The sequence below is a fragment of the Leopardus geoffroyi genome, chromosome E2 (genome assembly GCF_018350155.1).
Source record: "Leopardus geoffroyi isolate Oge1 chromosome E2, O.geoffroyi_Oge1_pat1.0, whole genome shotgun sequence".
NCBI lineage: Eukaryota > Metazoa > Chordata > Mammalia > Carnivora > Felidae > Leopardus > Leopardus geoffroyi.
The window spans coordinates 1,600,043-1,626,510 of NC_059335.1; the positions used below are offsets into that span (position 1 = coordinate 1,600,043).

Sequence of the window (26,468 nt, forward strand, 5' to 3'; positions counted from 1 at the left end):
AAAAAAAAAGTTTATCTGTTTTGAGAGAGGGAGAGAAATAAAGAGCAAGCAGAGGAGGGGCAGAGGGAGGGAGACAGAGAATCCAAGCAGGCTCAGCACAGAGCCCGACTCAGAGCTTGAACTCACCACACGTGAGATCATGACTTGAGCTGAAATCAAGAGTGAGGTGCTTAACCAACTAAGGCACCCAGGTACCCCTCCCTTTTGTAGTTTTAATTGAGCATTTTATGCATTCCATTTTCTCTCCTCTCTTAACAGTTGTACTTGTTTACTTAGGTGGTTGCCCTAGAGCTTACAGTATACATCTACAGCTAATCTAAATCCACTTTCAGATAACACTACCATTTCACAGGGAGTGTGTGTGCCTCAATATAACAAAATAATACTAATTCCTCTGTCTCCTTCCTTGCATCGTTCCTGTTACTCATTTTAATATATTCACACACATATATACTCTAATACATTGTTGCTATTTTTTGACAAATTGTAATGTTAGATAATTAATAAGACAATTCTTTTTTTAATTTTTTAAAATGTTTTTATCTATTTTTGAGACAGAAACAGAGCATGAGCAGGGGAGGGGCAGAGAGAGAGAGAGAGAGAGAGAGAGAGAGAGACACAGAATCTGAAGCAGGCTCCAGGCTATGGGCTGTCAGCACAGAGCCCGATGTGGGGCTCGAACTCACAGACTGAGATCATGACCCGAGTTGAAGTGACGCCCAACCAATTGAGCCACCCAGGTGTCCCAAGACAATTCTTATTTTACCTTCACTCCTTCCTTTTCTGATGCTCTTCCTTTCTTTGTAGATCTGAGATTCTGAGCTATATACCATTTTCCTTCTCTCTAAAGAACTTTTAACATTTCTTTCAAGGCAGGTCTACTAGCAATAAACTCTCCATTTTCGCTTGAGAAATTCTTTATTTCTCCACTTTTGAAGGATAACTTCACAGGGTACAAAATTCTAGATTTGCGGTTTTTTTCTCTCTCAACACTTTAAATACTGCACTCCACTCTTACATGGTTTCTGAGAAACTGGATGTCGTTATCTTTGCTCCTCTAGAAATAAAGTGTTTCCTTTCTCTGACTTGTTTCAGAGTTTTGTTTTTTGTTTTCTATCTCTATTATCTGTTGTTGGAAAATACTATTTCTGGGTGTAGTTTTTTCTTTTAGCATCTTTCCTGCTTGGTGTTCTCTTAGCTTCCTGGATCTGTACCTGGATGTCTAAATTTGGGTAAAATTGGGGGAAATTATCAGTCGCTATTGTTTCAAGCATTACTTCCATTCCTTTCGGTCTTTCTTTCCTTCTGGCATCGTCATTATGTACCTGTCACACTTTTTCAGTTGTTCCATAGTCGTGAGCTTTACGAAACAAAGTTTTCAATGTAAACATAAATTTATATATAATTACGTTAATTTTTGCATTCTTTTGTACATGGTGAGGTTTGAAAGATACAGAGTGGAGTCTTGAATCATTTCCTTCCCACGTATCACTCCCAAACTGTTTTCTTTGTTTCCTATTCTATAATGCTTGTTACCCTTTGTAAACTTCAAATTTCTCATTGAGCCACCTGGTTTGAAGATTACATGATGAAAAGATGACCTCAAGCAAGAAATCCTACCAGCAGACTGCCTTTGGACCTGAACTGCAACTCTTCCGTGGTCCCCAGCCTGTTGGCCTGCTCCGTAGATTTTCCACTTGCCGGGCCATCACAAATGCTTTAGCTAATTCTTTAAAACACATATCCACTCCCAGCCCCCCCAACACCTCTCTCTACACACACACCCTGATGCTTCTCTGGAGAGCCCAATACACCACAGAACTGAACACTTAAAAATGGCAAGATAGTAAATTTTATGTGTACTTTACACAAAAAAATTTTTAAGTGCTTTAGAAACTTTTATGATACAAAGATACAGCTTAAAGACACTACTAGAAAAAAAGAAGGCAAACAAGAATTTTCCAAGAAAGGTGTTTCAGATGGTTCAAGATGTTTTATTGATAATGAATTCATATGAAACGGAATTTAAATTTATTTTATCTAAACTTCATTTTCCATTCTAAACAACTCTTACGCTCAGTGATCATTAGCACCTTTGTTGTTTATGAACAGTGCAGCTCTAATACACGACACAGAGCCTTGCTGGTTATCCAGTGCCATGCTTCTGCACACACAACATGGACAATACTAAAAATACGTATATGCGCTTAGTAAACACAGCTATACAAGAGTAAGCGTAGGATTCTATTTATATAAAGTTCTAGAAAATGCAAATGACAGTGCCCACCTGGCGATAGCAAGTTGCGTAGGACTGGGAGAGAGTACAAGGGGCCGAAGGAAACTATATATAGGGGCTATGGATTATTCATTATCATGGCTCTGGCAATGTTCCCATTGTGCATACACATATGAAAATCTATCCTACACCTTCAATAAATGCAGTTTAACGTATGCCAATACCTCCATAAAGCTGTTAAGAAATAAAGACACCACATAAAATCTGGATCTCCTCTTCCTCTCGAAATATCAAATCTGGCAAAGCTGTACTGACTTCATTGACACCCTTCCCAATATCTTATTAACTCGGACTCTTTCTCCAAACAGAAGGAAATGCTGACAAATGAGGAAACGATGCTAAGCAAAATAAGCCAGTCACGAAAAGACAAATACCGTATGATTCCACTTACATGAGGTCTCCAGAGCAGTCAAATCCATAGAGACACAGTATAAAAACAGAGCTGCCAGATGTGGTGGGTGGCGGGTGGAAGCTTGTCTCGTGGGTCTAGTTTCAATTTTGCCAGATGAAAGGAATTCTGGAAATAGGTTGCACAAATGTGTGAAATTTTTAACACTACTAAGTGCACAGAGAGAGGGGAAGCTGTGCTAGGTGTGCACAACACACATGTAAAATAAAGAACTATATTACAGTGGTTCCCAGGGATAAATGAGAGCCGGTATTTGGCTGAAGTCTTTCCCCCTTTGCAATGTTTTCTAACTTTTTGGGGCCAAAAGAGGTTGGACTTTTAGATGAACAAACACCCGTATTTGTTGCACAGATAAGGTGTTCTTCCATTGTGAATTCTCTGAAGTGGAATGGGGCTGGAGTTGCACCTAAAGACCACACTCCAAGGTCACGATCTCGCGGTCCGTGAGTTCGAGCCCCGCATCAGGCTCTGGGCTGATGGCTGAGCCTGGAGCCAGCTTCCGATTCTGTGTCTCCCTCTCTCTCTGACCCTCCCCCGTTCATGCTCTGTCTCTATCTCAAAAATAAAATAAAAACGTTAAAAAAAAAATAAAAAAAAATAAAAAAAAAGAAAGAAATTCGCTTTGATATACGGGTGCTCCGGATTGCAAGCATGTTTCTGGAAGGAATTATACTCTCAAACCAAGGTTTTACTGTACTTCTAAGGTGCTTCTCCAGGGTTATGAGCTTAAAGTGGTACCTAAAAGATTCACCATATTCGCTGCATTTACAAGTTGCTTTGAGTGTAATTCTCCACTAATGGGTTGGAGTTGTATCTAAAGCCTTCTCCACATTTATGGTGCTCATAGATCTGTCTTCATTGTGGATTTTCTGGTGATGAACGAGGTGGGACTTTCTAATGAAGGCCTTCTGACATTTGCCACACTCATACGGCCTTTCTCCAGTGTGGATTTTCTGATGCTCAACAAGTATATGCTTGTGGCTAAAGGCTTTCCCGCATTCACTGCACTCATAAGGCCTCTCTCCAGTGTGATTTCTCCAGTGTTTAATAAGGTTGGAGTTGTACCGAAAGAACTTCCCACACACGCTGCACTCATAAGGCCTTTCTCCAGTGTGAACTCTCTTATGTCTAATGAGTCTGCAGTGGTACCTAAAGGATTTCCCACATTCGCTGCACTCATAAGGCCTTTCTCCAGTGTGATTTTGCCAATGTTTCATGAGTTTGGACTTGTACCTAAAGAATTCCCCACACAAGCTGCACTCATAAGGCCTTTCTCCAGTGTGAACTCTTTGATGTCTAATGAGCGTAGAGGTGTACCTAAAGAATTTCCCACATTCCCTGCACTCATAAGGCCTTTCTCCAGTGTGAACCCTCTGATGTTTAACGAGTGTGGAATTGTACCTAAAGAACTTGCCACATTCATTGCACTCATAAGGCTTTTCTGCAGTGTGAACTCTCTGATGCCTAATGAACGTGGAGCTGTACCTGAAAAATTTCCCACACTCGCTGCATTCATAAGGCCTTTCTCCAGTATGAACCCTCTCGTGTCGTATGAGTCTATAGTTGTACCTAAAGAATTTTCCACATTCTCTACATTCATAAGGCCTTTCTCCATTGTGAAGTTTCTGATGTTTCATGAAGTTGGCATTGTACTTAAAGAATTCCCCACATTTGCTACATTCATAAGGGCTTAATCCAGTGTGAACTCTCTGGTGACTAACGAGTGTGGAGTTGTACCGAAAGAATTTCCCACATTCACTGCACTTAAAAGGCCTTTCTCCAGTGTGGATTTTCTGGTGCTGAACAAGGTGGAACTTTCTAATGAAGGCCATCCCACATTTGCTGCACTCGTAAGGTCTTACTCCAGTGTGGATTTTCTGGTGCTCACCAAGTACCTGTTTTTGCCTGAAGGCCTTCCCGCACTGAATGCACTTGTAATCACTCTGTCCGCTTTCAAAGGCCTCCCCGCACTCGGGGTCCCTGTGTGGTTTCAATGCACTGCGAGGGGTCAGGGGCTGGGGCAGGCCCGTGCCGGCCGGAAAGTCCTTTCCGTCTTTGCAACACGTGCAGCTACTCTCTGCCACGTGAACACTGTCGTTCGTTGCAGAGGAAGGCCTCCCCTCCTCCCTTCTAGAAAACTGGTCTTCAATCCATTCCTTTTGGTTTGCCCCACAAATATATAGTTCCTGATCAGAGTACATTCCACCCTGCTCAGCCGAGGGCAACATGTCTTTCTCACACTGGGCCTCCTGGACGGAAGAGTCTGGCTTTGGAGTCCTGACCTGTGATGCCTCCTCGTCCTGTGCTCCATGCCAACAACCTGTAAGCAGAGAAATGCTGGTCAATCGCAGGCCAACTTTGGGACAAGACAGCCTCATCGGGAATTCGTGTCGGACACACCCACGAATGAAGCCATGGGACTGCTCATGGGCCAAGGGGCCTCGAGACGGTGAGACGAAGGCCCGCTGTGCAGAGCTCAGCCTGGCCAGCGCCCACGATGGGACAGCCCTGACTCTGGGGAAGGACACAACGGGGGGGGGGGGGGGGGGGCGCTGTCTCAGTCCATGTGGGCTACTGTGACAAAACACCACAGACTGGGTGGCTTATTATAAACAATAGCGATTTATTTCTCGCAGTCCTGGAGGCTGGATCAGGGTGCCAGCATGGTGGGGTGAGGGTCCTCTTCCGGGCTGCCAACTTCTCACTGTGTCCTCACATAGCTCAAGGGGCTGAGGGGTCGGTGGGGTCTCTTCTACAAGGGCACTAACTCCACCCACGAGAGCTCTGCCCTCACAACCAGGGCGCCATCTCCTAGCACCACCACGCTGGGCACGAGGTTTGCAACACAGGAATCAGTGGTTGGGGGGTGAGAGCACAAACACTTAAAACACAGCAGGTGGTGTGTAGGGAGGGGAGGCAGGGATTCAGGTCACTCCTGGGCAAAGGGCTATGTCTGCTGGTGACTGGTGAGCACCGTGTAGGAAACGGTAGACAGACTAGAAATACCTACCTAACCACAACAGAGACACTGTAATTCAACACTATTTAAGGATACACACAGACCTCACAATATCCTACGAACAGTCAGATGTTGGAGAGCCTGTGAAGGCAGTGATGAGACAGAATTAGAGGTGAAGGCTAACAGGTGTTGGATTGTGGCAGAAAGGGGATCAGAATTCAGAGTAGAAGTGAAAATGGGAAAGAAAAGGTAGAAATGAGGTCTGGTGGGGCGCCTGGTTGGCTCAGTTGGCTAAGTGTTCAACTTCAGTTCAGTTCATGATTTTGCACTTCATGGGTTTGAGCCAGTGTCGGGCTCTGTGCTGACAGCTCAGAGCCTGGACCCTGCTTCGGATTCTGTCTCCCCCTCTCCCTGCCCTGCTCTCACTCTGTTTCTCTCTCTCTCAAAAATAAATAAATGTTAAAAAAAGAAAAGAAAAGAAAAGAAATGAAGTCTGGCCTGTCCTGACACCAAACGATGGTGGACAAAGGACAGATTCCCAGCTCTGACACACATCTTTCCCCAGCCCCATGGCACCAGGGCCACGTGCTTTTGAGTGCCTCTTGCCACTGATGTAGTAATGCCGGCCTATTAGGTACCCAGGGTCCTCCCCATGGCTCAAGGTGAGCACTGATGTGGCACCTGAAACAGGCCAGGCCTCAGTGAAAGAAAGGAAAAGGAATGGCCAGCACACGACCAGAGCAACTCAACACAGGACATGTGACATCTTAAAATTCCAAGAACTTCACAGGAGACACTGTAGAAACAACCCAGTGTGCCCTCAAATTAGTAGCTAGGTTGGTGCCTGCCATTCCTGGCACAGGCAGGAGGACCCAAGAAACGTCAGCAGGAGGAAGGGGGAAAGCCTGGGGCACCGCGGTTCCAAGCATCTAGACTAAGTGACCACATCAGGGACAAGCCAGGTCTGAGGGATCTCTCAGACAAACGTGAACATCTCTGACTTCTGAGCCCTGGGACCTGCTGGGGAGGAGCGGGTGCAGGGCACACAGCCCAGTCCTGCCAGGAGACCAGGAGAGGAAGAAGGACCCTTGGTCTTGTGGGAGGGACAGAGCTACCCCTGGGGAAAAGGGGCAGAACAGAGCCCAGCCCAAGACGCGGGGCTCAGTGTGAGGGCCTTACCTAGGGAGGACAGAAGCGCCAAGTTCTCCATCATCACAGCACGGTACAGGAGTCTCTGAGCTCCATCAAGGAGGCCCCACTCTTCCTGGGAGAAGTGTATGGCCACGTCCTCAAAGACCACGCGGCTCTGCCAGAATTGGATCGGTTTGGCTCATGAACAGCTTCTTATGTTGACTGTGTCCTGAGAATTCTGTATTTATCTATTGGCCATCCACTAATTACAGGGCTAAACTGACGGTCAAATCTGTTTGGACCTCCTCTGATACCCAGAGCCCACGCTCTGAAACACCTCCTTCACTGACTCACACAAGTCAACACCACCCCTGCCCCCCGCCCTAAATCAACCAGGGCCAGGTACCAGACAACCAGGGCCATCTCTTCTACCCCAGATACACTAAAATTATACAGAATAGCCATCCCTAAGCTTTTCGCCCAACCCTTCCTGCATTTCTCCCACAAAGTCAAATAAACTCTGCTAAAATGATTCCCTTTGCTGGTGGTTATGCCTCCTAACCAAATCTGATGCTCCCGTGTGGCCCTGTGTTACACGGTGTGCTCCCACCTCCTCGACAAATAGAATAAAAAACCTTTCAGCGTCATCGGTCTCCACATCATCGCTCGCCCGCTTTCGTGAACTGAAATCCTGTGAGTGCCATTCCTGATACACTTCTCTCCCCTGGACCTGCGGTCCACCCCCGACACATCCATCCCTGCTCACCCTCCTCCCCGACTTCCCAACGTCGAAGACTCACCAACTGCTGGCGGCACTGGCGCCTGCTCTCGCTACCACTGATCGCTGTGTTCAGAGCACAGCATGAAGGGAGGAAGACCCCACGTAGCCTGTGGGCTCAGCAATGTGGGCCTCTCCCCATCTCCCGCTGGCCAGTTTCCCTGGGGCTCCCCGGGTCTGACTCTCCAGTGAACTCGGACTCGCCCCTTTCCCTTAAGCACCTGGAGCTATCCACACTCCTCTTTACCTGCATATCGCTCCTGGGACTCCTCTCCCTCCCGACGCTGACCCCTGCACAGACACCCCACAGACACCCCGGGCCCACGCTGGCATTTCCTTCACTTCGCCAGAGGCCATTCTGCACATGGAACCCAGGCAGTGCATGGAGATGCATCCAGGATCCAATTCAGGCCCAGTTCTGCCCCTGAACACAGGGAGTCCCCAGGTCCCCCAGCGCCAGGCCAGCCTCCAGCCTTGCTTTGAAGGTCCCCCTGCCAGGCCCTGCTTCTTGCTTCATCCTCAGCCACCCTGCCCACGTCAGGACCTCACATACCTTCAGCCCCTGCACCTTCTCTATTCCACCCACCGCCCCATAACCAACTGTCCCATAAGCAATCAGAACCTCCCCGTCTCCTTTGAAGGCCAGGGACACTCATGTCGCACCCACACACCCATCCACTTTAGGTCTGGCAGCTCTTCAAGCTGATCCACCGCCCCCTTAACATCTAGCTCATGTGCACGCCGGTCTCAGAAGACTTTCTCGCTCCTACCCCACCATCTCTCCCTCTCTGTTCTGTCTCTGTCTCTCACACACACTCACACACAGACACTCGGATTCCTCAGCTTTAGGGGGCCTGGAACCCCACCCAGGTGCCCAATCAAGGAACCCCGTACTCAGGCCACACCCTTTGTCCCATCCCTGCTCCCCTAATGGCATCGCCCCCACGACCTAGTGATGCTACCTCCCGGAGCTGGTCCACAGCTCCTCCGAGCCCACACCCAGCCCCCACACTGCGGCTGCCTCCAACCTGAATCTATCCCTGGAGCTCCAGACCTCCGTGTCCAAGTGCCCACATGACCCCTCCCCTTGGGGCCCCTGGAATATCTGAGACTAGAGAAAAACGGAGTCCTCACATTCCACCTGGAAAGTCCTCATACAGCTGACTTCCTCCATTTTAGTTGAAGCACCCATCCTTGCAAACAAGGCCAAAAACCCGGGGCACCCCAACCCTTCCCTCTATCCCACCTCCTCATCTCCCCGAGTCTCTCCATCACAAAATATGAGCCGCCCTGATTCAAAATACACCCAGAAACCAGCGACTCCTCTACTTCCACAGCCACCGCTCCCATGTAGCCACAACACTCACCCGCACTGTCGCCCGGGCCTCCCTACCTTCACCCACACCCCCTCCCCCCTGTGTTTTCCACTCCGCAAAGGGAGCCTGTTAAAATTGGGGTCACACCACCGTCCTCTTCTGTTTCAAACCTTCCCTGCTTCCCACCAACCTCAGATTGGAGACCCCAAACCCCAGGCTGTCACTGAAGGTCTGGTACCCGTGCACCCCTACCTACCCCCAACCTGGCTTCCCATTCTTACCAGATATGAGAGACCTGTAGTTTCCCCAACATCCCAGCTAAGTCGCACCTACAGGCATAGGAACATTCTGAATCCTGCGGCCAGGATTCCCTGCCACGTCTTACCACATCACTTGTTAGAAACGGGAACCCCTCCACATACAATCTAATACCAAATGTAGGATCCCGGGTCTGAGGGAAGCACATGGTCCTCAGGCTCAAGAGAGCGAGGAGAGGAGAAGGCTCCTGTGACAGGACACTGCCCCTCCCTGGGGGCATATACACAGCATGCCAAAACTACCTGGGTGACAATCGGGATGGCTGAAAGGTGCGACACCCTCCACTCACCTGCACGGGGTCCATAAGCATTTCTGCCACTGCCATGGGACCCTATGGGAAGGAGACAGGAGACCATGAAAAATGGGTAACTGTGGAAGGATCTTATGAACTGAGCTGGACCACCAGCTGTGCCCTGCCCTGGAGCAAAGTGATCTCAGCCTCATGGTCTAAGTTCAGCTCCTCAAAAAACAGGTTGCCTCTTATGGATGGGGTAACTGAGCATCCACGGGAAACCCTGAGCATCCCTGAGCCTAAGGGGGAAAAGTGCTTATGGGGATAAGAATGCTTTCAACCTCGGGGCGCCTGGGTGGCGCAGTCGGTTAAGCGTCCGACTTCAGCCAGGTCACGATCTCACGGTCCGTGAGTTCGAGCCCCGCGTCAGGCTCTGGGCTGATGGCTCAGAGCCTGGAGCCTGTTTCCGATTCTGTGTCTCCCTCTCTCTCTGCCCCTCCCCCGTTCATGCTCTGTCTCTCTCTGTCCCAAAAATAAATAAACGTTGAAAAAAAAAAAAAAAAGAAAAAAAAAAGAATGCTTTCAACCTCATTGGGTTCATATTGGTACCGAAACATCAGGAGTACATACTATAACAGATCTTACTGTCCGTAGAATCCAGTATGAAGTGCTAGGATTTTGAAATTTAAGGTCTTTATGTTTACTGCTTTTTACGATTTCAGCAAATGTACATCAAACTTTATATTGTAAACAAATTAAAATTAATCTCAAATAAATTACGAAGTGTTTGCATAAGTTTAACTTGTTGAATAGGTTCATTTCTAATTATCTACCCATGTATACATATTTAGAAGAATTTTTTTAATGTTTTATTTAGAGACAGAGAGAGAGAGTGAGCAGGGGAGGGGAGGAGAGAGAGCGAGACACAATCCAAAGCAGGCTGCAGGGTCCGAGCTGTCAGTACAGATCCCGACAGGGGGCTGGAACTTACAAACCGCGAGATCATGACGTGAGCCGAAGTTGGATGCTTAACCGACTGAGCCACCCAAGTGCCCCATACATATTTAGAAGAATACTAATTAGTGCTTAAGTCAACAAATTTTTTATACATTCTTACGTTGGCCGGTTGTAGGAAAAGGTTGGGTACGCAGACAAGCTGCTGGTCCACACAGCGACAAGAACTGCTGCTACTTAATCCTCAGAAGGGGGCTTGTTGGAGGCCCTGGACCGGACAGCGGCTCATCCCACTGGCCCTGAGGGGTAGGGGTGACAAGCATGCCCTGTGTGGGACCCCGCCACTCCATCAGCCTGGAGGACATTTCCCTTACTCCACAGAGAGTGGTCCTGAGGGTCGGCTGAGCCCACAGGTGTAGAGTCTACACCAGTACACACACTGCCCCACGAAGGGCAGTTCCTCACCCCACCAAGGCGTCCCTTCCTAGTGATGCAGAAGGATCTCTCCTACAGCAAATCTCTTTTCCGGAGGAAGCATCAGGGATGCCAACGCCTGCTTCCCATGCCCTACCCGCCAACTCTCAGCCCTCAACTCCCTCATCATCTGAAATCATCTTAAGACCCCCTCCTTGGTCGGGTCCTCAAGCCAGGCTCTGGAGCAGTGCACACCCTCCACACCTCGGACAGCTCCAACTCAGCCCCATTCCCCGTTCTCCAGACCCTCACATCTACAGACCCACGTCATGTCTCCACCCTCAGATATCTCAGCACCAACATGTCCAAACCGAACTCATGATCTCCCCGAAACCTGCCCGCTGGGCTCGCTTCCCCACCTTCGTTCTCTCAGATGTTCAGGCAAGGAAGCCCTGACCTGGTCCTTCACTCCCCACTTGTGCTCACAGCCACAGGCGACGCAGCAGGAAACCCCGTCGGCTCTGTTGCCCGACTCTGCAGAATCTCCTCGCATCTCCCTCCACGGCCACCGCCCTGGCCCAACCTCCACCATGACTGCCCGGGGTGGTTCCTCAGCAGCCTCCCGTCCTGCTCTCCCCTATCCTAACCTATCTCTGGGCCCGCACCTCCCACCCCCGCCCTGGACCCCTGACCCCGGAAGATCCCAACCGCGCACGCCGCCCCTGCAGGCGACACTCCGCCCCGACCCCTGGGCCCCCGGCCCCGACTCAGGAGCCCCTGCGGGCCCTCCTACGCCCCACCGCAGGGGCGGGACCGGGACCCCGAACCAGGACGCCCTCTGCTCCCGCCCCGGAGGCCTGACTGCGGGGAGCCGAGCGGGCGGGGAGAGGAGGGGCGGGGCGGGCGGCCGAGGGCCCGGGAGTCGCAACACCCACCTGCGCCGGCTTCACCGGCGCGGCCTCGGCCTCCGACCAGTGGGAAGAGCGGGGCGGGACGCGGCGGGCGACCGGACGGGGGCAAGGGCGCCTCGCAGTGGCCTCAGCGATGAGGACAGCGACTCTCTCCGCGCTCTCCCACTCCGTCACCTCTGCGCCAACCAAGCGCGCCTGAGAATCCCTGAACCCGTGACACCGAGAGCAACTAAAACGACACTGAGAGTGGACGCCGGAAGTCTCGCCCCCCACCCAGTGCGCACGCATGCCAACGTCACCCTCTCGTGTCTTCATTGGCTCAGCCGCCGCCGCCGCGCACCGCAGACTTATGGGTAATGTGGTTATCCGCCGCCACCACCAACTCCCACCGCGCAGACTAACGCCCTCCTCCCTGCTAGCGGACCAAGTGCCGGAGGCTAGTGGGGGGCGCTGGGAAATGGAGTTCCGCTGCTCCGAAGGCGGGGGAAGGGGGAAGGTGTGTTCGCCTGCTTTTAAAGGGGACGGACCCAGATTTCTCGGCGCACAGTCCGGCAGTCACAGAAAGGTTAGGGACCTGTTACTTCATATGCTACGATGCAAGAGAGGTTCCCAAAAGCTACAATGCAAAGGGACACACCACATCAGGACAACGGATCCATTCAGCGCTGCCAACTACCTCGTCGCTTTTCAAATACAGGCTGAATCTCTGGAGTCTGTTTTAATGAGCCTTGTATTTGTCCCAGGACAAGAAAGAAAAGGCTTCGGACAGAGCCATGGAGGGGAAGGTGGGGGCAGCATGATGGGGCAGCGCCCAGGTGGGGAGAAAGGGCCAAGCTCTGCCTCGGTTTCCTGGAAAAACCTCTTTCCTGCCTGTGCAGTCAGTCACTGGTTGTGTTTGAACCCAGTGAGTAACACAGTTCTTCAAATACTACTGCTTCTGAGACATTTTTCAATTTCAGATTAAGAATCTGAAATCTGGAAAGAATAGTAACTTAATACACGCCATCTTCTGCCAGGACGGTGTGTCCCCTTCCGTAAGTCGAGGCACCTGTAAGAAAGGAGCAGCCTGTCCTACAGACAAAGGTGACGAATCCACTCTCCTGTCCTTGCTGGGAAGTGATTCTCATTTCACCTGAAATTCTACCACTGGTGTCCTTACAGGACGTCGAAATCATCTGCGAAAAACACTTGTGAAACGGAAATTACTGAAAGGTATTAATAATGATCAGTTATTCAAAGAGAGTAGCAGAAACACAGCTGGGGAGACATAACTTGTTCACATTAAAAAAAAAAAAAAAAAAAAAAAAAAGGAAAGTTGAGATCTTAAGGAAGTTTGCAGAACGTGAAATCTGAAAAGCCAGAGAATGAAGCTACGCTTATGGCTCTGCTTGAATCTGGCCACACTCAGGTTTTTGTCTTTTTTATACTTGAAAACGAGGCTATTAACTGCTTGGAGAGAGAGAGAGAGACACTATTTTGAAAGGCTTGCCTAGATGGTGAAAATGAACAGGGAAACTGTGCTGTGGGGGGTGTATTTACGTATCTGAGATGCACAGTATGCGCCCACTGGGTTTCAGGCTCTCCAGTAGGTGCACAGGACACATCGGGGAGAGAGCTGCCAGCCGCTCTCTGTATCCCGGTCTCTTTAGCGTTCATCTGAAGGCCAAACTAACAAAGGTGTGTACTCCTCTCTTCCTAGTCAGTTTTACAGGCTTGCAGAGCTCCTATTACAAACAGCTCAAGAACCAGCCCTAATGTGTGTTTCTGCTTCCTGCCCCACAAAGCATGTCCCCACCTGGGGACTCCCTGACACATCAGTCATAAAGGCATAATCTCAGTGCCCCCTCCCGCCCTTCCTGCAGGTGACATGGTTTTGTGCGGACCTCCGAGGTGTGCCAGGCCTCTTATTTCTGGGCATGTAGAGTGTAGCTAAGCTACTTCCTGGTGTCACTGTCTCAGCATCCATTTTGTTTGGCCAAGCGGCCTGCAGGGGACTTTACACTGACATCCACTTCCTCATGGAAGTACATGCCCTAGATTACAGCCTGAAGAGTCACAAGCAAATGTAAGTTCCTGACAGGACTTCCCAAAGGCCCTTGTAATGACCCCACCATTCAGCACCCTGTGCGGTACTTAATAAATGTTAATCTACCAGTCACAACACAGGAGACTGTTGAGTAGCACAACTTGCCTTCCAATGGCATCGACCTCTCCATGTTGCACTCAGTCACCTTTATAAATAAAGACCCTGGCGCAATTCAAAGACATGTCCTGTGTTTAATGATTTGGTCTTGATTCCTATACTGATTTTGTCAGGACACCCTAAATATCCTGTATTCAGGTTTTTACAATACGTTACTAAAAAAGTCAGTAGTTAGGAACTTGATTAGTTACTAGCATCTTCTGTAATTTTTGCTCAAACTTCCCACTTAAGAGCAACCAGAGAAAGTCAAATATGTACACTTAACAAATCACACAGGATCCCCACTTCTACTTACCCCACCCCCACCCTGCCACTGCACCCTCACACCAGCATCCTACAACCAGGGCACTCCTGAAACCTTACCTTTTTTCCATTACAGAGCATTCCCCCTCTTCTGTGTGCCTCTAACTTTCTCCCAAAAGCAGGAGATGGTAAACACACAGATATTATTTATAAAGATTAGAACAAAAGTCACTGGAATAGAAAAAAGAAAAACACTAGAGGGGCACCTGGGTGGCTCAGTCAGTTAAGCGTCCGACTTCGGCTCAGGTCATGATCTCACGGTTTGTGAGTTGGAGCCCCGGGTTGGGCTCTGTGCTGACGGCTCAGAGCCTGGAGCCTGCTTCGGATTCTGTGTCTCCCTCTCTCTCTACCCGTCTCCTACTCCCACTCTGTCTCTCTCTCTCAAAAATAAACACTTAAAAAAAAACTTTTTTAACTAAAAAAAAAAAAGAAAAAAAACACTATAAAAATTGATGAAAATAAAAAGATGGTTCTTTCAAAAAATTATTGAAATTGATAACTTTAGGTAGGTCAAGAACATAAGAGCAACTAAGAAAACCAGGTATGAAGGGGAAATATGATTACTGACCCTGCAGAGATTAAGAGCATCATAAGGAAATATCATGGGCAACTTTACCCATCAAATTTAAACAATTTACAGGAAATGTACAAATTCCTTAAAAGATGATTAAATATGACATAAGAGGAAAATCTAAAAAGAACTACACAAAATAATAGTAATTGAAAATCTTCCCACAAGGAAATCCCAAGCCCAGATGCCTTCAGTAGGGAATTCTACCATTTAAAACAAGAAATGCCACTAGTTGTCGCGGCCGGCGCAACAAACACCGAGGTCAGGGTCCTGAGGGTAGGGGAATGCAAGAAAAAAAGAGAGAAGAGAAAGTTTGGGAACAGGAGGGTCCCCTGGGCTGATGGCCCAAGTGACGGCTTTATTGTTGCTGTACACAATCTTTTATAACCAGACTCTTATGGGTTAGGTCATTCTAAGAATAAACAGGTTTCACATAATTGCTGCCAACCAAAACATTTAGTTCTATGTTTCTTGTGCATTTTCTAGACGGGCCTTGTTGATAAGATTGCTAGCAAAACACAATTCCCATGTTTGTTTCTATCTGACTCGGGGTAGAAAAAGGGAGGTAGCATTGCTGCCAACACCTGCAGACCACAGTCTTCAGGAATTAACTTTCTCAGCCTTGACAAGGTTTTCGTATGCCCTTGAAAGTGGGGGAATGGAAGGGGGAACCACCGGGTTGGCTTGAGTCAACAGGGAACGTTGCTCGACCCGGTCTCAGCCTGACGCCGCGGCCGGCCTCCCACATGAATGGGAGGGGGAACCACCAGGTTAGCTTGAGTCAACGGGGAATATTGCTCGACCCGGTCTCAGCCTGGCACCGGGGCCCGGCCCCCCACACTAGTCTTCACAAATCCTTCCAGAAAATAAAGAAGAAACATTTCCCAACTCATTCTATGAGGTTAAGATTCTTTTGATCTCAAAGTGAGATAGAGACAACACAAAAAACTACAGACCAATTAACCCTTATCTATAAAGATATCAGATACATGAAAATTATCAGAAAAGGGCATCTGGGTGGCTCAGTAGGTTAAGCATCTGACTCTTGATTTCGGCTCAGGTCACGCTCTCACAGTCATGAGATTAGGCCCTGCACTAGACTCCATGCTGGGCTTGGAGACTGCTTGGGATTCTCTCCCTCTCTCTCTCATCCTACTCTGCTCATACATTCTCTTTCTCTCTCAAAATAAATAAACATTAAAAAATGTATGAAAATTATCAGAAAATCTGATTTTGAGGCATATCTTGAGAATAATACATCATGAGCAAGTGGGATTTGTCTGGGGAATGCAAGATGGGTTGATTTAACATCTGAAAATTAAAATTAATCAATGGAATACACCATATGAAGAGAATAAGAGACAAAAAAAAAAAAAAAACCCACCACATACATGATCATCTCCACAGATGCAAAAATTGAAACTCAGAGCCCAGAAATAGGTCAACACAAATACCATCCACCTATCTCTGACAAAGAAGCAAGGACAACTCCATGGAGAAAGGATAATCTTTTCAAAGTGTGGTGCTAGAAGTGAAAAGCCACAAGTAAAAACAATGAATCCATATACAGAACTTTCACTTTTCACAAAATTTCACTCAAAATGGGTTATAGATCTAAGTTTAAAATACAAAACTTTATGACCCCTAGAAGATACCATAGGAGAAAACACGTGCCCTTATGCTTGGTGGTAAATTTTGAGATACGACACCAAAATCACAATTTATTAACAAAAATGGGATAAGCTGCAGTTGATTAAAAAAAATGTCTTCATGGGGCGCTTGGGTGGCTCAGTTGGTTGAACATCCAACTCTTGATTTCGGCTGAGGTGGCGATCCCAGGGTCATCAGATGGACCTCAATGGAGCCTGGCTTCAGGCTCCGTACTGTGTGTGGAACCAGTTTAAGATTCTCTCTCCCTCTACCCTACCCTGCTAGTGCGCTCCCTCTCTCTCCCTCCCTCTCAAAAAAAAAAAGTCTTCTCCATAAAAGACAAAGTTAGGGGAATATGAAAAAATGCTCAACATTTGTCATTAGAAAAATGAGATGGGGCGCCTGGGTGGCTCAGTCAGTTGAGCGTCCGACTTCGGCTCAGGTCGTGATCTCACAGTTCATGAGTATGAGCCCCGCATCGGGCTCTGTGCTGACAGTTCAGAGCCTGGCGCCTGCTTCTGAGTCTGTGTATCCCTCTCTCTCTGCCTCATCCCCACTTATGCTCTATCTCTATCTTAAAATAAAATAAAAACATTAAAAAAAAGAAAAAGAAAAATGAGATAAAAAACAAAAAAATTTTAAAAATTACATTCCATTATGTATCTACTTGAATGGCTAAAATCGAAAATAATGACATCATCAATGCCTGGAAACAAAAACTCTTATTCTTGCTTGTGGAAAACAGTAATAGCACAGCACTTCCGGAGTGCAGCTTGGCAGTTTCTCATAAACCTAATATACTGTGACCATGGAATGCGGGAATCATGCTTCTTGGCATATACACAAATGAGCTGAGAAGTTACGTTCACACAATACCGCCACTTGGATGTACAACATGTTTATGCATAAATGCCCAAACCTGTAATCAAGATGTCTTTACAAAGGAAATAAATAAACAAATTTTGGTACATTCATACAAGCAAGATTATTCAGTGATTAAAGAAAATATGCTGTTAATTTGAAAATACACAGAGGAAATTTAAATGCATAATACTAAATGAAAGAAGCCAACTGGAAAGGCTACGTGGAGCAGATGATTCCAACTGCAGGACATTCCAGAAAAGGCAAAACTGTGGATAATAAAAAAGATCAGTGGTTACAGAGGGAACAGACAACCCAGGATGGGAACAAATATTTGCAACCTATATATCCATCTGCTGCAGGGTTAGTCTCCAAAATCTGTAAAACTCCTACAACTCAATGATAAAAAGCTAACAACTGGATTAAAAAAAATTTTTTTTTAATTTTTTTTTTTCAACGTTTATTTATTTTTGGGACAGAGAGAGACAGAGCATGAACGGGGGAGGGGCAGAGAGAGAGGGAGACACAGAATCGGAAACAGGCTCCAGGCTCTGAGCCATCAGCCCAGAGCCTGACGCGGGGCTCGAACTCACGGACCGCGAGATCGTGACCTGGCTGAAGTCGGACGCTTAACCGACTGCGCCACCCAGGCGCCCCCCAAAAAAATTTTTTTTAATATTCATTTATTTTTGAGAGAGACAGACAGAGTGCAAGCAGGCTCCAGGCTCTGAACTGTCAGCACAGAGCTCCACGCAGGGCTTGAACCCATGAAGAAGATCATGACCTGAGCCTAAGTCGGAGGCTTAACCGACTGAGCCACCCAGCGCCCCTAATAACTGGATTTTTTCAATGGGCAAAGGACTTGAACACACATTTCTCCAAAGACATACAAATGGTCAACAGGTACGTGAGAAAATGCTCCTCACCACTGATCATCGAGTAAATGCAAATCAAAACTGCAATGAGCTATCGCCTCACATGTGACAGGACAACTATTAGCAACAGAGCAAAACACAGTCTTGCCAATGACGTGGGAAAGCGGAACCCTTGTACACTGTCGGTGGGACCACAAAGTGGTCCAGCTGCTATGGAGTACATGATGGATGTTCCTCAGAAAAACTAAAAACAGAGTTACCATAGTGGATATCAAAGTCATAATAATAATACTAATAACAATAATAAAAGTATAAATCCGAAGACTTGGAGAAACTGGAATCCTGCGTACTCCTGGTGGGCATATGAAATGGGTACAGAAATATGTAACAGTTCTGCAAAATATTTACACCGAACCAGCACTTTCACTTCTGAGTATTTACCTATAAAGAATGGAAGAGTCTCAAACGGTCTCAAAGGGACCTTGGTACACTCACGCTCATAATATTATACGTAACAGTCAATTACTGCGGTAAGTTCTTTTCCAGTATGAACTCTTCAATGCCCAGGAGCGTGGAGCTGCATCTCAAGAACTTCCCAGGATGGCTAAACTCCAAAGGACTTTCTTTGTTCAGTGTGAATTCCCCAGGGTCTAGTGAATGTGAACACCCAAGGAATCTCCAACACGCCTAAGGCCATTCCCCGGTGTAAACTCACGCACACTGAGGTTAGAGCTATACTTAAAAGCATTCCCACATTTGGGGCACTCAGAAGGCCTTTTTCCAGGGAAACTCTCCTGTTTAATGAGATTGGCATGCACCCATGGAATTTTCCACCTAAGGCCTTTATCCAGTTTGACTTCCTCAAACAAGTTTATGTTTGAGGAAGAAGGCGTTCCTATAGTCACTGCACTCATACAGCCATTCCCCAGTGTGGGTTTTCTCACAATCAACAAACATACATTTGTAGCTGAAGCTTTTCCCACATTCACATTTCTAAGAATTTTGTCCACTTTTTTTTTTTTTTTTTAAATAAGCTCCATGCCTAAGGTGGGGATTGAAGTCCCAACCCTGAGATCAAGAGCTGCACACTTGGGGGGGGCGCCTGGGTGGTTCAATCAGTTAAGTGTCTGATTTCAGCTCAGGTCACGATATCATGGTTCATGGGTTCAAGCCCAGCGTTGGGCTCTGTGCTGACAGCTCGGAGCCTGGAGCCTGCTTCGGATTCTGCGTCTCCCTCCCTCTCTCTCTCTCTCTCTCTCAAGAATAAATAAACATTAAAAAAAAAAAGTTTTTTTTATACTTGTAAGCTCAGGGCACCTGGGTGGCTCAGTCACTTAAGCGTCCGAGTCTTGATTTCAGCTCATGATCTCATGGTTCATGGGTTCAAGCCCCACTTCAGGCTCTGCACTGACAGTTCAGAGCCTGCTTTGGGTTTTCTCTCTCTCCCTCTCTCTCCGCTCCTCCCATGCTCTCTCTCTCTCTCTCAAAATAAATACATAAACTTAAAAAAAAAAAAAAAAAAAAAAAGAGTTACATGCTCTGGGGCGCCTGGGTGGCTCAGTCGGTATTTGACTATTGATTTCCCTCATGGTTCATGGGATCAAGCCCCGTGTCAGGCCCTGTGCTAACAGTGTGGAGCCTGCTTGGGATTCTCCCTCCCTCCCTCTCTCTCTGCCCTTCCCAGGCTCAATCGCACACATGCTCGTGAGCACACGCTCGCTCTCAAAATAAACTTAAAAAAAAAAAAAAAAAAGAGTTGCATGCCTTACTGACTGAGCCAACCCGGTGCCCCAATTTTGTTCCCTCCTAAAGTTCTCTGCACCCACCGAGTCCCTGTGTTGTTCCCACTCATTATGAAGGGCCTGCTCTTGGAGCCCACCTGGGCTGCCTAGATCCCTTCACATTTTCAATGCAGATACAGATTCTGTCATGTAACTTCTACAGTTCTTCACAAATGAAGGCTTCCCCTCATCACTCCTGGAAAGTTCCGCTCTAATCTGATGCTTTTGGTGCTGGCAACACTCTCCCCCACAGACGTACAGGCCTTGCTCGGGGTGTATACCGTCCTGTTCAGCCAAGCGCAAAAGGTCTTTCAAGAGTGAGCTACACGTCTCCCAGGGCTGGGCCTCCTGGACGGATGGGCCTGGCTTTGGAGTCCTGACCTGTGATGCTCCTACAGAAACACTGTGCCCTGAAGGGGCCTCCTCGTCCCGGGCTCCATGCCAGCAACCTGTAAACAGAGAAATGCTGGTCAAGTGCACGCTGACCTTGTTGGGACGAGGCAGCCTCCTCGGGAATGTGTGTCGGACACGCCCACGGATGAGGCCAGGGGACTGCTCACGGGCCAGGGGGACTCGAGACAGTGAGGCCTTCTGTGCAGAGCTCACCCTGGCCAACGCCCATGAAGGGACAGCCCTGACTCTGGGCAAGGACACCAGGGAGAGGTGAGTGCAGGGAGGAGAGGCGGACTCCCTAACTCTCCCTCTGCAAATGACTTTCAACAAGGCCATGGCTGCCGGTGACTGGTGAGCCCTGGGCAGAAGACTGTGTCCACACCCAGAAATGTTCAAGGACCATTTAAGGGTATGTGCAGACTTGCAGGCCATCTTAAGCATAGTTGAAGTCTTGGAGAGCCCTTCGAGGAGGCAACAGAAGGGGATGCGTGACAGGTGGAGGACACAGAAAGGAGCAAATGGGGGACACCAAGAGCTGGAAGTCAGAGTAGAAATAACAATGTGGAAGAAAGGGTGTACATGAGGTGTGGACACTGACCCTGGATCAAAAGTGGGGGACACCATGGGGCGCCTGGGTGGCGCAGTCGGTTAAGCGTCCGACTTCAGCCAGGTCACGATCTCGCGGTCCGGGAGTTCGAGCCCCGCGTCAGGCTCTGGGCTGATGGCTCAGAGCCTGGAGCCTGTTTCCGATTCTGTGTCTCCCTCTCTCTCTGCCCCTCCCCCGTTCATGCTCTGTCTCTCTCTGTCCCAAAAATAAAAAAAATAAAAAATTAAAAAAAAAAACGTTGAAAAAAAAAAAGTGGGGGACACCAGACAGCTTCCCAATGTGATTTGAATCCAGCTTCAACATATACCCTCACAGCTCTGATGCACAAGGCCCACGTCTGGCTGAGCGTGTCCTGTCCGGCCCTCAGGCACACAGGGCCATCCCTCTTACTGAAGGTGACCAGCTACGTGCGACCCGGCAGAGATCAGAGCTTGGGGAAAGACGGCACATGACCCAATCCATGCCTTCCTACATTCCAGAATTACCAGAGCTTCAGAAGAGGGTCGTGCAGAATCAAGCCAGGGGTCTGCACAAGTAATGACCGTATTTGTGGCTGAGATTCCTGGCACACGGAGGCCCCCAGAATCATAAAGAGAGGGGATGACCTCGGGCACAGAAGTTGCACTCATCTCGAGAGAGTAACGAGACAAGGGACAGGAGAGGCCACGGCAGTGTCCCTGACAGACTTTATGATTTCTGACTCCTAAGCCATACTTTTTGAGGCTTCAGGGCAGCGGAGAACGGGGCACGTGGGGAAAGGTGGTACAGGGCTCACAGCCCAGCCCTGCACCCACAACAAACGTGCCAGGAAAGGAAACAGTACCCACAGCCTTGACAAGATAAGCCCCGATGAGCCCTGGAGGGAGAGGGGGACAGAGCAATGCCCAGCTCAGGAGCACATCTGAGGGCCTTACCTAGTCATGTGCGAAGTGCAAAGCTCTCCAGCATCACACAGCAGTACAGGCATCAGAGTCTCATCGAGGAGGCCCCACTCCCCCTGGGAGAAACATCCGGCAGAGACCACACAGCCCTCGGCAATCGCGCCAGTTCAGTCCATGCAACCTCTGCGTCTAGGGTCTTCAGTCCTCCCCCCTCCGCACCCTCCCCCCACCGTCCCAAAGCGGAAGAGGTGCCGGGCCGGCTGGCACTGGGCCTGCTCACTCCCTCCCACTGTGTCTGGCACAAAGTAAACAGCTGGAAAGGGAACAGGAAAGCAAGTGCTAAGCTCTGGGCCAAGCACGGGGGAGCCCCACCCCTTGGGGGTCTCGCAGATCTGGCCTCGCAGACAGCCAAAGTCCGAGTCATCTGTCTGCCATAAATGACCAGCACGGGACCTAGAGCCAACCACTCACACTCCTCCTAGGCTGCTCGTCACTGTATGGACTGTACCTCCCGCACGTCTCCCGTCCCTCCCCTGCTGTACCTATTCCCACGCGCTCCGGCTGGCGCTCCATGCATTTCCATGCTATGGTTAAGAGGCCACTCGGCACGTGACATCCAGACAATGCACGACAAACGCACTCAGCAGTTTTCTTCCCCAGATCACCAGTCTCCTAGGACCAGAAAGCACCTGGCCCTGCTCCTTGCTTCACCCTCACCCTCCGAAGTCTACACGAGGACCTCACAGACCCTCGGCCTCTCATCCTTCTGTGCCGCAAATGCTGTCCATTCTCTCCACTCAGAGCCCAGCTATGCGGAGACCTTCGCCCTGATCGTTTCAACATTCTGGATTCTGTGCCAGGACACCCCTCCAAATCCTACCCCATCTGTCCTCAGACAGGAAGTGATCCATATACTCCAGCACCGAATTTAGACCCTGAGTCTGGTGAAACCACAGGCTTTCCAGACCCAGGGAAGCAGAACAGTAGGGGCAGAGTCTCAGGAGAACGGGAGTGGCGCTGGGAAGTGGGGTTCCTGGGCTCCAAACTAGGAGGGGCTGTGATGGGTCCAAAAGGAACCCTACCGGACTTCCTTGAGGAGCAGTCTAGGATGTCACAGAAATGTTCACAGGGGCGCCTGGGGGACTCAGTCAGTTAAGAGTCCGACTTCAGCTCAGGTCATGATCTTGTGGTGAGTTCGAGCTCCTGTGCTGACAGCTCAGAGCCTGGAGACTGCTTCAGATTCTGTGTCTCCCTCTCTCTTTGCCCCACCCCTGCTCATGCTCTGTGTGTGTGTCTCTCTCTTCAAAATAAATAAACATTAAAAAAAATTAAAGAAATGTTTACAAACCCATTCTTTCAAAATGTGTGAATCACAGCAAATTTCTTAAGGACACACCAATCATACATCATGGTGCCAACTAGAGACCATGAAGGCTGGGACACCCCTCACATACCTCTGCAGGTGCCAGAAGCATTCCTGTCGATGCCACAGGGCCCTAGGAGAGGGAGGCCAAGGGTAAGAGGTAAACAGGACAGGATTCTACAGCCTGGGTTACACTGCAGCCTCTGCCCTGCCCTGGAGCAAGCTGACCTGAGCCAGAGGGTCTAAATGCAGCTCCTGGCAGCTAAAAGCTGTCTCTTACCTGCTCTGTGAATCTGAGGAAGAACTGAACCTCCTTAAATCTCAACACTTTATCTGTAAGACGTGGATAAGAAAAGGGCTGATGTTGGTATCAAATATAGGTAATACATGCTATGTATGAACTGTATGGGCTACATGATAAAGTTTTGGACGCGTGTCCAGTACAAATGAGGAAGCAGGGTTTGAAACGTTTTTAAAAATATTTTTTAGGGACACCTGGGTGGCTCAGTCGGTTAAGCATCGGACTTCAGCTCAGGTCATGATCTCACAGTTTGTGGGTTCCAGTCCCACGTCAGGCTCCATGCTGACAGATCAGAGCCTGGAGCCTGCTTCAGATTCTGTGTCTCCCTCTCTCTCTGCCCCTCCCCTGCTCACACTCTCTCTCTCTCTCTCAAAAATAAACATTAAAAAAATTTTTTTTTAACTTTAAATGTATTTTTTTTTTTCAACGTTTATTTATTTTTGGGACAGAGAGAGACAGAGCATGAACGGGGGAGGGGCAGAGAGAGAGGGAGACACAGAATCCGAAACAGGCTCCAGGCTCTGAGCCATCAGCCCAGAGCCCCACGCGGGGCTCGAACTCACGGACCGCGAGATCGTGACCTGGCTGAAGTCAGACGCTTAACCGACTGCGCCACCCAGGCACCCCTTTAAATGTATTTTAAATGTTCATTTATTTTTTGAGAGAGAGAGAGAGAGAGAGAGAGAGAGAGAGAGAGAGAGAAATGAATCCCAAGCAGGCTCCTCACTGTTAGCGCAGAGCCTGACACAGGGCTCAAACTCATGAACCAGGAGCTCATGACCTGAGCAGATATCAAGAGTCAGACGCTTAATGGATTGAGCCACCCAGGTGCCCCGGGTTTGAAACTGTAAATGCTCCTACTTTTAAAGGTTTCAAGAGGACGCCACATATAGTTTTCCACTGTAAGCAAATACACATAAACGAACATTTCAGCCAATCATAAACGGTTTGCACATCCAAATATGCATATGAATACGTTTCTAAGCGGCCCTCTATGGACATCTTACAGGGGGATACTGGTTACCTGGTGTCTAAATCAATAGCTATTTCAATAGCTAAATCAATAGCAACTTACCTGAATGAGTTGTCTGGAGGAGCTAAGCAGGCACGTAAACCACCTGCCTGCTCCCTAATCCTCTCAGGGATGAACTTGACGGGGGGTCCTCGGCTGTAGCAGTGGACCATTCCTCTTGCCTGGACAGGCGAGGGCGGCCCGGCAGGGGGAGGGGAGGGCCCGCCCCCTGCCCCAGCTCCGCTAACCTAGCTTTCATTCCACAGGAAGTGACCCGGAGGGTATGGTGACCTGCAGGGCAGAGTCTACACAAGCTCACACTTTTGTGTCTACACACACAACTTCTGAACCACCCCACCTACTACAGACACAGTCCAGAATTCCTCCTAGGGCAAATCCGCTCCCTCGTGAAGAACGCATGGAGGCCCAACTCCTTCGTCTCATCCAGTGTCAGCCCCTCCCTCCCTCCCCAGGGCCCTTCGGAACCCTAACACTCACCCTCCTCATCCGGATACCCAGCACCACGAGGACGCCGCCGGAAGTCCCGCCCCAGGCAGTGCGCACGCGCACAAGCGTGTCCGCATTCATTGGCTCACTTGGTCGCCACCGCGCGGCGCCTTCTGGGTAGTGTAGTTTGGGAGCCCGTGGAGCGCGCTGCCTCAGAATGAAGGTCTTCCCAGACTTCGGGGATGAAGAGCCAGAACATGAGCGGCGCCGGGAAATGGAGCTCCGGGGCTGTAAACTGGGAAGGGCGGCAATGGGGCTGTAAGGAGCCCTACCGGATGTCCTTGGGATGCAGTCTAGGACGTCACAGATATGTTTACAAACCCATTCTTTCCAATTGTGTGAATCGGAGCAAATTTCCAAAGGGTATACACACAGTGGACACCGTATACCATCGTGTCACTTGGCGTCCGCTCATCCTGGTCAGTTCTCTTGTCAATACACGTAGACTGAAACTTTGGAGTCATGTCTATGGCCTTCAGTAGGTTTGGTCAGGGACAATAAGAAAAGACCCCAGACATGGTCATGACAGGAAAGTGAGAAGAGAGATATCAGGAGAGGCACTGGTTAGAAAGGGTGACGCTGTACCTCCTTTCCACTGAAAACATCTTTCCTACCTGTATATCAGTGATAGTGTTCCAAGATAGTAAGAAACATTATTATTCATATAATACTTATTACTCCGTATGTGGAATATGTTTCTCTCCTTTTAAAGTCTAAAGCTAGGGGCGCCTGGGTGGCTCAGTCCGGTTGTGTCTGACTTCGGTTCGGGTCATGATCTCGCATTCTTTGAGTTCCAGCCCCGCGGCAGCCTCCGACCCTGGAGCCTGCTTCAGATTCTGTCTGTCTGTCTGTCTCTCTCTTTCTGCCCTTCCCCTGCTCATGCTCTGTCTCTGTCCCAAGAATAAACATTAAAAAAAAAATAATAAAGTCTAAAACTTATCTGAAGAGAAAAGCGACTTATCATACTACATTTCTTGCCAGGACGGGGTGTTCTATTCTAATAGTCCAACCATATGGCAAAGGGAGCAACTTATTACCGTTGTAAAGGTTGAGGAATCCATGATCCTTTATCCCTGTTGGTAAGAGATTTATCATTTCCGATGTAATTGCTGCCCCAGTATCAGCAATGGGAGTTGAGATGATCTCCGCAAAACACCTGTGATATAGTAGTTACTGAAAGCTATTAATAATGATTACTTTTCAAAGAAATCTAGTATAAATAGTTATAGAGAAAATGATCTGTAACAGGGGAAAAATGTTAGGATCTCAGTGAAGATTGAGCCAGAGGCAGTGAAGTTGGAGAAGTCAGAGAATGAAGCTGAACCCACAGCTGTGCTGAAACCTGGACCACACTCAGGGTTTGATCTCCAAAATGCGGCTCTTTTTGAAATTTGAAAACATGAACAGCTTGGTAGTAGAAATAATTACGGTTTCTGGAAATA

The 26,468-nt window shown here is 48.7% G+C and overlaps 2 protein-coding genes across 5 annotated transcripts in view; both read right to left on the bottom strand.

Annotated features, from left to right (window-relative positions):
* Positions 1-26,468, bottom strand: part of LOC123577872 (zinc finger protein 304-like) — a 573,883-nt gene that overhangs the window by 492,208 nt on the left and 55,207 nt on the right. The gene's annotated exons all lie outside the window — the stretch shown is intronic.
* Positions 2,699-12,115, bottom strand: LOC123577875 (zinc finger protein 548-like). Of its 3 annotated transcripts, none has more exons than XM_045440226.1 (5): positions 11,743-12,115; positions 9,497-9,538; positions 6,844-6,970; positions 3,960-5,025; positions 2,699-3,127 (listed from the first exon to the last, which is right to left on the bottom strand). In XM_045440226.1, the coding sequence occupies exons 1-5, from the start codon at positions 12,031-12,033 to the stop codon at positions 3,112-3,114; spliced, it is 1,542 nt and encodes a 513-aa protein (XP_045296182.1). In that variant the 5' UTR covers positions 12,034-12,115; the 3' UTR covers positions 2,699-3,111. The 3 variants fall into 3 exon arrangements, with proteins under 3 accessions (XP_045296182.1, XP_045296181.1, XP_045296180.1); XM_045440225.1 differs by lacking the exon at positions 2,699-3,127 and adding an exon at positions 10,557-10,692 and having other exon boundaries at positions 3,339-5,025; positions 11,743-11,854; XM_045440224.1 differs by lacking the exon at positions 2,699-3,127 and having other exon boundaries at positions 3,339-5,025; positions 11,743-12,112.

What these genes read in the sequence shown, in the direction of transcription:
- LOC123577875 (XM_045440224.1), bottom strand. Translation starts at nt 12,033, where the DNA reads ATGAAGACACGAGAGGGTGACGTTGGCATGCGTGCGCACTGGGTGGGG. An exon ending in TGCTTATGGACCCCGTGCAG is followed by an intron (nt 6,971 to 9,496) that starts GTGAGTGGAGGG and finishes CAATTCTGGCAG; the next exon opens with AGCCGCGTGGTCTTTGAGGA. An exon ending in GGCGCTTCTGTCCTCCCTAG is followed by an intron (nt 5,026 to 6,843) that starts GTAAGGCCCTCA and finishes CTCTGCTTACAG; the next exon opens with GTTGTTGGCATGGAGCACAG.